The sequence below is a fragment of the Cupressus sempervirens genome, chromosome 2, assembly GCF_028749045.1.
Source record: "Cupressus sempervirens isolate cs-2001-9-10 chromosome 2, ASM2874904v1, whole genome shotgun sequence".
NCBI lineage: Eukaryota > Viridiplantae > Streptophyta > Pinopsida > Cupressales > Cupressaceae > Cupressus > Cupressus sempervirens.
In genome coordinates this window covers 401507367-401520892 of record NC_143119.1, presented here as the reverse complement: position 1 = coordinate 401520892, position 13526 = coordinate 401507367, and the positions used below count along the sequence as shown (strand labels likewise).

Sequence of the window (13526 nt, the reverse complement as noted above, 5' to 3'; positions counted from 1 at the left end):
AAGCCAGATTCCATAATGGAGTTGAACGATTTTTTACTAAACAAGAGTGTAGATTAGAACTTTGGGAATGCAGACGTTGCCTATAAAAAGATATTCTGGATTAAAGAAAGAGAGGTATGAGTAAAGATTTGTTCATTTCTTCATCAAAGTATTTCTAAGTTGGAGTTAGGCTTGGAAGATAAGGATGACTAGCTACAATGACCCTTGGATGAAAAGTCTAAGCCATAGTTTTGAAGAATACACACAAAATCGAATATTGAAAGGGCTAATTGTAATGTCCCCTTTTTAGCTCACCTTGGGTTGTAGCAAGGATTAGCCTATTAGTGATCCTTGTAGGCTGTGTCAGAGCGATTGAGGGTCTCATTTAGTAAAGCTAGATGCCAATTCCCACTCTAGAGGTTAGGGATGTTTAGGATTTCTTTTTGTTTGGGTCATTTTTGCACACTTATTGTTGATAGTAAGTGTTTATTTCAGGAAAGTTGGGGTTTCTATCTTTAGTAGGGCACTTGGACATATTGGTAGTATGTTGTCATGAGCCCAAATCAATTGTAATCAAAACATGGATATTGTATAGATTATTTATCTAATGATAAATACGCCATAAAATAATGTAAACCCACTTATGGTTAATGTGAAATAGTAACGACATCAATACCAAATAGTAATGTTAACATTAGTAGTTTAAATATAATCAATCTACAAATAAATTATTTTAAGAAATACATATATTATCTCAGATAATATTGAATATTAATATATGAAAATGTAGAAAATGAATAATTAATTAATCCCCAACACGGGACCCCTACACCATACATTGTGTCTCAATAAAGAGGTACGAGCCATTCAACACGACACATGTAAATGTAAGGGAGGAAGAAGAGGTACGGTTTACTGCAGAGGAAAGAGAATTAACAATTGCAAACCAGGTAATCCATATCACCATAGCGAAGGACATCGAGGATAACACACATCACTGGAACAGAAAGACTAGTAGGTGCAATTAAGAAGACAGAGGTGATTAATAGCTAAGAACCCCATAGAAGACAATTGAAACAAAGAGAATCAAGGATCAGGAATGGAACTATAGTCCGCACCACCTCGAGCGAAGGAAGGAAACGTGCATTCGTAAGGAAAGGAAGCGGATCAGACAATGAGACAAAGGGCCATGTCATCATCAGGTAACATAAGTATTAAAAGGTAACTACCACGTTAGAGTGTGGATAGTTCAATCGCCGTCGGTTAAGGTAAGTATGTACAAGGTTAGGATAGGAAGAAATGTTTATTAGCTATATATGTGGATATAATATTATATTTAGATATTTTATAATAGTACTATTACTAATACATAGTAATAGTATTATTATTATCAATTTATAGTAATAGTATTACTATTATCAATTTAGATTATAGAAATTAAATGTAAGAACTCTTAGGAGTATAGTTAGAATATTTTGGTAATTAGTAATTGTTATATTATAACAAGAATTTAGATCATTAGATTGGATTATTGAGATTGAGAATTATAAGAAATAATGGTTGATTACAATAAGATCAAATGTAGAAGATTGGATAGACAAATCTTGTATACCTTAAGGGTAACCCTTGAAGAAGATGACTAACTAATTGAGGGTCGTTCTACGGAATGCAGAGGGTTCTCATAGAGGATTATGAAGCTTGACTTGAAAGCTAGTTTCAAGGAGGAAGGTTGACTAATTGAGGATCACTCCTTGGGACATAGGGGATCCTCCCAGAGGGTTAGGAAGCTTGATTAAAGGAATCCTTAAGGATGTGTACAAATAGTGACATTTCTTAGTTGGAATTATGAGATATTAATCGCTAGAATCAGACTTAATAGTCTATGTTGCTAATGATTTTTGTAGGTAAAATTGTTCCAAGGAGTGGGGACATTACATATGTGGAGTTGTGTTAACATCGACAAAGCTTTCATTTACAGACTTACATCTCATGAAAAGACATGTCTCTATATGGTAGATTATAAGTTGATCATCATTAGACAATATATTAACAATAATATATATAAACATAATTATAAGTAACACACACACACACATATAAAAGTAGATATAGTAGAGTCTGTCTAATTGATGATTAACCAATGACCATAGAAAAATTATCTCTAGGTCCATTCAATCTGACTAAAGCTACTACATTAACGCTCCCTCTTAGCTAGGGAGGATTGTTAAAGTACACATTATGCTCTTAAGCATATAGAGAGATATCATCTCAATATGATATTCTTAGAATGACATTTAAGGATAACATACATCCATCAACTTAGATGTTATCTTTCAATATCAACTTAATTTAGTCTATCGTGATACGTTCGTTATCATGATAATCGACACTCCGGGACAACTACTTAATGTAGTCAATCATGATAATTGGTTAAGCCATTGTTAAGATCGTCACCTTACAATAGTGACCTCACAAATACATCAATGGAAGATCGTCACTACTCGTAATGTTTTCCAATAGAGTCATGTAGTAACATAATATCCACAATGAACCAAGTCAGAGGGTGGAACAAGGGTTTTCACCTCATTCTCACAAAGAAGAATTTATTATGGGGATTTCACCTCGAACTTCTCTCTCTCAATCGGTAGACTTTTCCTAGTCCTAGGTTGCTTCTGAGGTAATGTCAAACTCCCTCTGAAGCTGATATCAACCTTCTGACCTCCTTGTATAAGGTTGCCTCTGATGAAGTGACAAACTCCCTCTTTATATATAGAAGGATACTCATAATCTCAACCATCAAAGATATTCACTTCAAGAGCCTCACTTTATCTGACCTGATCATCAGATGATTAATGAATTCCAAATCACAACTTCTTTGGAGCTACTGTCATAAGATTGACTCTGCACAATATTTGGTAGCATATATAAAGTACCAACCTTCTTTTCCTGCAAGAACGTCCCCAAACAAAGGAAAAGATCAAGGCAGGTAACTCTTATAGTACATATGGAAACACAATTAAGAGAGAGAATACAATGAGTAGATACCATGCAATACTTAAAGATAAGAAATACTTATCTGCATGTGAATGGAACATTTCCCTTTTCAAGATGGTTTAAGTGGGAATGGAACATTGTTTATTATTCTGCACCCCTCCCCCCCCACCCACACAATTTGAAGTTCCCACTCTTATATTGTCAAACAATTTTGCATCATTTCAAGTATGAAAAGTTGCTTAGTTATTTTGTCAATGCCAGTAGATCACTCCAAACTACAATCATAATTTACCACTAATAGAATATGATTACTCTTTTAATCACTCTTGCCTTGATGACTTATGGTGAATCAACTATTCATTATCATCAAAGATTGCTTCAATTATAGATATCCATGCACACAAAATTAGTCACGAAGACTACCCAAATTTCCATGTGGCTACAAGAATGACTTGGATAGTCTCTTGATTAATTTAACTTTGCACGATTAAATTTTTATCTCTAAATAATTTGTAAGACTATCTTTAATAGAATACATAGACCTTCAAATATAGTAAGTGGCTGTAATCTTTGTTTGTTGAGATTATACTATCTTCATTCTTGGGAGTCCTTATTCTCTTAGGAAATAGACATATCCTTCCCCTCTAAACTTCCTTGTTCTCCTTATTTGGTGCACTATGTATTTATATCCTTGGTGGCTTGCGACATATCATGTGTCCACGTCATTTTTATCCCTATTTGATGCTTGCACACTTATTAATGTTCCCATCTATGCTTGACTTCCCATGCTTCTATATATCATTTTCCATCCCTTTCCTTTTGGGGCTTCTAAAATGATCCGACTATTATTCGGTACTTTCTGCAGTTTGCCAAAGACACTTGGTCGACCCCTTAATACATATTTGACCACTCCACGTCACATTCTTGTTGATGTCGATAAGATATATGACATGTTGCCGGTAAGAATGTATGCAGTGTCTTTTACTTGGTGGGGTCTTGTTGTCGGTAAGAATGCAAATGTTCGATGATATGATGTTGTCCTTGATTAGTAGGCATTCCAAATGCTTATGTTTTATCCAAATTAGAACAGTCAAGTATTGACTCAATGTGTTTTACTGAAATCATGACATGGTTTGCTTTTCATAGAAGTGCAAGTGTTGACATAGCCTACAATACTTTTTCTTCATCGTACTGGGTGCCACTGTTTTTATTTTCTCCTTATCATGCCTCCATCTATTAAATTGATAGCATCAATATACTCTCATATTCGATAGATAAATCTGCAATGTAGTTGTTGGTTGTATTAGACATTAGATGTTGAAAGGTGTTGGCTATATTAATCCAAAAGAATATGAATGTCCTCTCACAAGGGTTGATACAAAATGCTCTTGAAGCTCAAACATTTTAGATAACACATAGAAATAAGAACACGTCTATCATAGGGGATTCAAAATCCTAAGAATGATATTATTGCATCACTATTGATTTCTCTCTAAGTTACCGATTCAGATGTAGATTCCAAAAGTGGATACGGGATTCAGGGATTCTTATTTATTTTTGGATGTAGATGCGGGAGGAAACTTATATATATATATATATGCTAAGAAATGCAAGAAATATGCAAAAACAAATCATTTGATAGTGTTTTTATGATACTTAACCCTTTATCAAAATTCAAGATATTTCAAAATTCATATGTTATATCAATATGTGCTTGTCCAACATTAGAGTTTAGTCATGGACAATAAGTTCAAATAGGTCATGTTCAAGATTCCAACAAAATAAAAACATAGTTAATGATTGGAGATTCAATTAACTTGCATCAGAGTCTGACTCTGAATCATAGGGATTCACAAGAAAATCCACATTCTCATTATCATTTCCAACTGCTGAAAGATCATTTGAACTAAACATGGTTCCACTTATGCTAGATGCACCATGTGCCACACCATCATCATTATTGTCTCCGACCGTAATAAGATCATGAAGTGTTGCATCCAAATCTGCACACTCAGGGGGTACATCCCAAAGCTTTGTTGCCCCTTCCTTGTAATGATCATTCTTACGTGACAAAAGACGCAAGTTGGTGTGGATAAAGACCAAGTCCTCAACTTTCTTGGAGCTCAACCGGTTGCGCTTCACTGAATGGATAAAGGAGTATGTACTCCAATTCCTTTCAGCAGCAAAAGAACTAGCGACCTAGATAGTTGCCAGAAAACATACAAATGAAAAGCAAATTAATTTTAAAGAATGTGTGAAACACTAAATTCTAGAATGCAAGTGTAAACATAAAAGTTTAAAACAAAACAAAATAAAAAACTTACTTGTGATAGGACCTTGATTGCAAGAGGTTGAAAATGCTTGAAAGGTTGACCATACATGTATCACCATGTGATAGCTCCCATTCTATTTTGGTCCTTTAGTGCCAAATGGAGAATGCTTTAATCCTAAAGCAAACAGCCCAAATTCTTCCCTCTTTCATCCATTTCTTCCAGTGGGAAGAGTCTTGTAAGAGCTTTGTGGCACCCCTTAACAACCTCCTCATCCGCAAATGGTTCAACTCTACCCAGCATACCAACTACATCCTCACTATAGTACCTAGGAGATAAGGCATATGCAAGGAGGTGCAGTGGAGTAATCATCTTATCCCAACGATGGTTGATAATTGCTTGCACTTGTTTGCATAAGTCTTCGCTTTGTGTGGAGTCACTCTCATGTGCTTGTATAGAATGTTTTACCTTCTCAACCATGGTGTCCATGCCATCATACACATCTCCCAAGCAAGGTGTATGTGTATCGGCAAACGAAGCATAGTCATGATGGGCTCGGTGAAAATCAATACATATGCCACGCGAGCCCACCAACTCTCATTCAAGATCAAATACTTGATCCTTTGTGCTCTTTCTGAATTTGAGACATTCCATATGCCCCATTGATTACTGATGACCATTTGGCCCAATGCATCTTTTACATTGAGGAGTCGTCTCATAACAATTGTACGAGATGCAAAACGGGTCTTAGCAACCTAAGCAAGTTAACAATATGTCAATTGATAATTGACAATATAATTATAAATTTTAATTTTTAACTAAATTACAAATCCATGAAACTTAGTAGTTTAAAAAAATCAATTTACCTTTAGCAACTCCAATTTGGAGTATGTTTTAAAAATGGATTGTGACATGTGGTGGTTTGTCGCAAACATCTGTATGTCCTCCCCTTCTTGGTATATTTTCTTCACCCAATCTATTTGAGTGCCAATCCTCTGCATGATCAAGTTAACGGAGTGAATGGTGCATGGGATCCAAAAAATATGCTCATATTGACTCTTAACTAAAGCACCGGCATCCTTGCAATTTTTGGCATTGTCAATGACCACCTGTACCACATTCTCACTACTCACCATCTTGATGGCCTCAATGAGAATTCTAGAAATGAATTCGGAATCCTTCGTCACCCCTCACAATCAACGGCCTTCAAAAACAGGAAACTGCAATCACATTAATCAATGGCCGGTTTCTTGTATCCTCCCAACCACCTAACACAATAGTTAGACTCGAAGTTTTCCAAGATGTTTTGATTGGCTGAAGTTCTTTCCCTATATGTCTCCTCTTGTTGCAATAGAGTCGTACGCACATTTTCATACCTTGGGTTTGTGTAGTTAGCTGGTGATTCTTTGATTGCTGCCACCATTTCCTTCCAATATGGTGATTTCACCAAGTTGAAAGGAAGCCCATTTGCATAGAGGCAACGTGAAATAACTTCATCAACACGGTCTCTTGCCTCCATTTTAAATGCGGTGTGCAATGGGCTTTTTTGCAGGTTGAAATTCCCACTTCTTCCTCATCCTCTCTAGGCACATGTAATTGCAAGAATGGGTGGTGGGAGGATGCATTTGGTTCAGTGGGTGCATGCATCTTGCTCTTTGAGGATGGACCTTGATAGTAGCTTTTTTTTGATCTATTGATTAATGCATTAGCAGCTTGTTGTTCTCTTACAAATGAAGTATTTCTACACTTCTCATCCTAGTACGATTTTTGCCTTTGCACATTCCAAATCCCTTGCCAGCAAGGCCCATAAAATGAAGCTTCACTCGGGAATATGAGTTATTGAAAGGTTTTCCTTTTTTACTTTGACTATAATTGCACTTCCAATAGTATGGGCCACCTCCTACAATTTGTGATATTCGTGTTGTATGTCTCCACAAAGGAGAATCTATATTAGTTTTGAAATTATCAGCCCCTTCCCCCTCTTGGCTCCCCACTGAACTTTGACTAGCACTACCACCGGTATCCATTCTTGCCTAGTTTTTTGCAACCTATTCTATAAGAAAATAAATAAATTTTAATTAGGTCGTAACAACTATGAACATCGTGCATACAAGTGGAAAGAAGTGAGAAAAAACTACAAAAATACATAACCAAACTTGCTTTTTCATTCCTTTAGCATCAAGCCCAAGCACACAATATAAACTTGCAAAACTGATTATTAATTATTACTAATATTTGTTTCATGATTCTTTCCTCAAGAAACTGATCAAATTTAATAATAAAAATTATTAATTAATACGATTCTATAATATTACTTGATTTTTATGAAATTTTAAGTGGCGTCTTTGATATTCTTTTTGCTCTTTCTTATATACCACTGACCAGTATTTAGACAGCTTTCAAATTTGTCAATTTGTGGTAGAATAATGTTTTAATTTGATAGTAATTTGTGATCTTTTCAGTCCACATAATGGAGGGGGTTAATTACATAGATCAACATTCTTAGCAGCTCTCTATTGTTTTGGACCTATTGAACTCATGGTGAATGCGAATCACTAGTATTTACCACAAGATCGAGTCTATATATTATTAGTTATTACAAATTAAACAAAATATGAAGAGAAAATTGATATATAAAATGTAAACAGCTTAAAATCTTATTATAGTTTGTACTTTGGGTGTAATGAATGTGCTATTGGAGGTATATAGAACTTAGGAAGCAGTTAACTATTGTGTATGTGCCAAAGGGCACTTGATCTAATGGAAAATATCATGTTCTAGATACCTAGATGGTGCTGAGCTCAAATCTTATTCAATACACAAAATGAAATTATGTATGTATACTATATTAAGATTGTTCATAGTTGCTAGTTCCTCATCTTTTTGTTATGATTTAAATCATGTTTTATTTACCTAGAATTATTGAATGGTTGTCATGGATTCATTATGATTTCATTTCCCATTTGAGTATATGGTGAGGGAAAGCCCTAATAGATCTCTCTTTCAACCCAATTTGGTCAATATAATTCAGAGAGCTGCTATTGTGTGAATTCTTGTACTGCATCTGGATTCAAAGGTGAAATCCATATCAGGTGAGTGGATGCTTGCGTCATCCCGTTCATCTCCTCCTCCTACTACCTTTAGATTAGTGGCAGTGAGAACTGACTGAAGCTTGACATTATTTTTTGTGTTTGGAAAATGATTCTCAGGACACAAATGTGGAAATATTGAAGGGAAAAACCATTTGAAAAGGGGGCACATGCTCCCTTGACATTGCACCTGCAAATCCAACTGTAACACAAATACTCACAAAATGACAACTCTGTGTTACATTGACAAAATAAGATTGAAAGAGATACCTTTGTCAGGGGTTTTTCTCACCGTATGCTCAATGGAAAACTAAATGTAGTTGGCATCATTCTTTCAATTCTAGGTAGGCTTGGAAACACAAACAATTGCTGGTTTAAGGCTGATCTCAGTAAATGTCCTTTTTTGCAGTAGATTCTCTGTAGTAGCAGTAGTTGTAGATAAAGCTTCCCTGCTACCTGTGTATTGGATACTACTAAATTTACATTTATTTGAATTTGACCAATATAATAAACCATGTTTGATTTGCTGAAATCATGAATTTTTTGAGCAAACAGACGTTTGCTGATATAAAAATGCTAAGATCTAAAATTTGGAAATGAATGCTCATTAATTTGTTGAAACAAAATTTTGAGAGTGAAATCTAGGCGTCATAATTGAATTGAAACAGACAGTTTTCCAGTATTCTAATTGGGGTCTGTTCGGACCATAGATATTCAGTCCAATAGCAGCAATATTGGTTTGGAAAGATTCAAATTCACGAGCTAACCTGTTGGAAGTTGACTGGTATGAGAAATGCTGTGATTCCAAAGAATACGTATCTGCTAGAAGAACCTTAGGCATTGACTGCAACTCCTTTCTATGGTTCCATGACTGTTATAAAAACTAAAGGTCTTGGGGGATAACACAATTTCTTGCAAAAACAGCAACCTTTTTTCTGACAAGCATTAGTTGATATTTTATCAATTGGCTTTTGGTAGAGGCATCCAGAACCCTAACATTCCAAGAAATGAATTCACTCTGCTTTATGAGTTGCCCATCTGTTGTTTGTTGAAACCTAGCTTCCATATGTCTTGGTAGTAGCCTTCACTCTTTCCAATTCTATCTTCCTGCCTCTTTTTTCTGCACTAAACTAGTAATTGAGTTAAGATCCACATTTTACGTGCTTCATAGCCTGAGTTGGTAGCTACAAGGAACAACACCCATGATTGCATTGAGGTCTGAAGCACCTGGAAGCAGAATCCTTAAACAAAACAGTTTGAGATACTTTCCATCTTAGATGCCCTCTTCTCCTTATTGTTCCATGCCAGTATTTTAATTTGGTTAAAGCTTGTTGAGTAATTTAAAATTTCATGATGTTTGTTTTTCTGTTAGTCCAATGCATGGATGACAATTCACCTCATGGAAAAGGATTTGACATCTGCAGTTTGAATAGTTGCAGCACAGTTTTACATATTTTATACTAGTACTTGGGTTTTTGTGATTAAGTTTCTTGATTTCACTAATAATTTTTTTAAATTTTTTTATCAAGATTTGAACCTTGTCCATATGTTATGACCCATCTTCCTGAATGCATCTGCATAATTTATAAATTAGATACATGTATCTCTATTTCCCTGATAGATACTATGCCAACTAAAATATAATTCTTGAGGTTGCAGCATCATTGCCGTTGCTGTGGGAGGACTTTGTGTAATGAACATTCATCAAAGCAAATTGTAAGTTGGCCCAAAGGATTTTGATCTTCCTTGTAAATTCTTTCTCGCTTCTTTTGTCTTGATAGTCTGAATGTTGAACTTTTTTGTGCTTCACAGCCATTGCCACAGTTTGGAATACATTCTGCTGTTAGAGTATGCAACGACTGTTTCAACAATTCTACACGGTGAGTTTTGTCTTATTTGTTCAAGGTCATCTTGAACTTTTACTCATTTTTATTCCTAGCTCTTCTTTGTTGTGATTTTTTTCCGCTTCTATTCTATCATGTTATTAAAGATTTTTCTTTTTCACTCGAAGGTTGTATGCCTACCATATTAATATATTAGATAAAGTAGGCTTGGGTCAATTGCAGACTCATCATGGAAGTTATTAATTGCGTATATCCACAAGATATTTGGTTTTACAGATTGGTTGTCTTGCAGTTGTCAATTACTTCATTCGAAAGTGTAGTTCCTTCATCATTCTTGTGTTTGTGCATTTATTTAATGACCTTCCTTGTTCTTTCTATTGGTATAATAGAGGAATCTGAGATTTGGTTAAACCACCTTGGTTTGCATGATTTTCTATACAAAGAAAAAGAAGCACTAAGTGACGCTCCAAAGAAAAAATTAAAGATAGCTTTGAATTGAATTTCAATAGAAAGTAAAAACACTGGGGAATGAGGCTCTTATAAGAGATCAGTTATGGTTGCTGAAATACTCGGCAAAGATGGGAATGAAAGAGCAGCAGAAGTTATGTCAATTTATATTTTCTTATTTAAAGTAAATGCGTGACTGAAGAATACAGGTCTTGGGACTATATTCCAAAGACTATAAATTGAAGCAAAGTTTAATAAAATTGATCCATATTGACATATAATGTTACTAAAATGAAATTAATGAATAATTACACACAATGTTTACTCAAAGTCAGAGTCAAATGGTCAGATTTTTTTTTTTTAATATATATAAATGATTATAAAATCATCACAATTAGTGCTAGTTCATTTACAATACTTTTTATAACTATAAAACTTAATCATTTTAATTGTAGATGCAGGTATACACACACCTTGTGACCATATTGATGCCATATTAATCTTCTAATTATAATAATAATGCTTTTCCATAACAAATTTAGAGCTGTACTTGTCATTTTAAGAAAATAAGAGTGATCTACTCTTTTCAATCAATAGGTCATATAGGCAATAAATACTTCAATACTTGCATTACTAAACCTCTTCCATTTCTTTTCTCCATAGCCTGAAATGGAAGAGAGAGAGCATCATCAAGGTAATATCCACCCTACCGCGGAGCATTACATTTCCCCATGCTAGTTCTTTGGAGAAGCTCAACCCATCACAAAAGATCTTGTAGCAAGTTGTAGCATGAATGATGAATTTTAGTTCAATATGTGAGTCATGATCAAGATAGCACACCTATATGTTCATGCAATGCATCTCTAATGTACTCATCTATTGAACACATTCATATGGAAGGAATGCAAATCAATCCAAGTAATGCCCTCATGGGTGTGGATCAATGATTATTAATGTTCACAACATAATATGTCCTAATCATCTCTTTATGATATATGGACATTCAATAGGGTAGATAGACAACACCAATGATAAAGCTTGTAATTGACATTTAGTTCTTATGATTTTTGACTCAAATAATGTATTTTTCAAAGTGATAATGTGTACCAATCTGTCGAGCGAGAAGGAATAGTTAATAGATGATCATTGATTATTCTATGTAGGATGCTTATCCACGACACAGCACACTTCTGTAACTCCACTCAATACTAAGTGATGTAGGATACAAATGATCTTACTTCCTCATGTTTTGATTGGTTCTAGGTTATTGAAAGGCAAACTGTGAAAGTTTTGTACCCTATTTGATAAACTTTCATGTATAACCTATTAACCATTTCTTAATAAATAATAACTGTCGTTTAAACTTATGTTACTGCAACTGATAAATCAACTGATGGTTTACAACTTGCAGATTGCACAGAAAAAGGACATTTTTCAAATGCTCATAAATTTTTTATTACGTAGTCATCTGAAACTTTAATATGTTCTAGAATGGTAAATGAACAAGCAACAAAACACAGAAAGTGTTTTTGCAAGATTACTAAACAAAGAAGAAATTTTCAGTCTACTAGATTCTTACCTAGAATCAGCATTTTGAGAAAAACATTTTAAATACATCAGCAACCCAATTTGAATTTGACAGGGATGAGAATGGGGGCTGACAGGGGATGCATTTAGGGGACAAATGTTTGAGAGCCATTTTTTTCGGGACAGCGGGTGGACAGCAATTTTATATTTTTCAAAATATCACACAGACATACAGACACACTGACGCACACACACCCACACACATGCGCGCACACACGTGTTCATAGACACACGCATGCACGCGCACACGCACACACATGGAGGTGATAGGAGATGCATTTAGGGGACAAATTTTTGAGAGCCGTGTTTTTTGGGGACAGTGGGTGGATAACAATATATGAATTTTTCAAAATATTACACATGCACACACACGTGCACACAGATATGAGAGAGATAGAGAACGTCAGTGTGTAAGTAAATCATGACATCAAGAGCATAACAGCAATATTAGCTTCAACAAAGTCAGTATAACAGTAATATAACATCAGAAGTATAAACTTCAACAAAGTTAGTATAGCAATAATATAACATCAGTATAAAGAGCAATAAAATGAATTATTAGATTTATGACAACAATATTAAAGCACTTTGTTGTTCAAATTTCAAAATTAAAGTTAAAGAACTCAAAGTTTCAAACTTAAAAATAAATAATCTATGAGACTATTCATCATTTGAGTCATCCATATTCAAATAATATTCAAATTACGATTGAGAACTAATTTATTTGGCATACTTAGTAAACAAATAAATTAGTAAAACCACTAAACAGTAAAGTTGTAAACACATTGCAATTATTGAGTTAAATATCTTAATGTTCAAGTGAAAATTAACGATGAAAATGTCAATTTCAAGATTTATGATATGATGATGATGATTACAATGCAAATTTTCAAATTAACAAATTGGCTTAAGTGATGCCTCTAATCATCCCCAAACTCCTTATCACTAGAACCGTAGGATTCCACATGCTCAAGCTTCTCAAAACCAATACCAATTAGCGCTGTCTATGTAACATCATTGACAGCCTATGCTATTTACTCTAGCTTTGTGATGAACCTCCTTATAGCAATATCGTGAGAATGCTCGAAATAACAGAATACAAAGTGATAGCAGAACTCAGAATGAATCTACTGATCGCAGGCCACTTCGAGGGGGTAACCTCCTTTGAGCAAGCTCAATACAATAAATTCGTCCGTGCCCATCAAGGGCCTCAACCCATTCTTATATACTGAGTACGATCTAGAAAAGTAATACTACCTATGCATGTGGGATATACTCACGGGACGACTTACAAAGCATATGCGTCCAACAACACT

General features: G+C 34.7%; 1 protein-coding gene across 2 annotated transcripts in view; it reads left to right on the top strand.

The window, feature by feature from the left end:
• The window catches only part of LOC149572830 (Ankyrin repeat family protein), an 81802-nt gene that overhangs the window by 19354 nt on the left and 48922 nt on the right, over positions 1 to 13526 (top strand). For both annotated transcript variants that reach the window (XM_089813902.1, XM_089813901.1), the window contains exons 2-3: positions 9992 to 10048; positions 10145 to 10212. In XM_089813902.1, coding sequence (XP_089670028.1) covers positions 9992 to 10048; positions 10145 to 10212 — 125 coding nt within the window. The remainder of the gene's footprint in view (positions 1 to 9991; positions 10049 to 10144; positions 10213 to 13526) is intronic.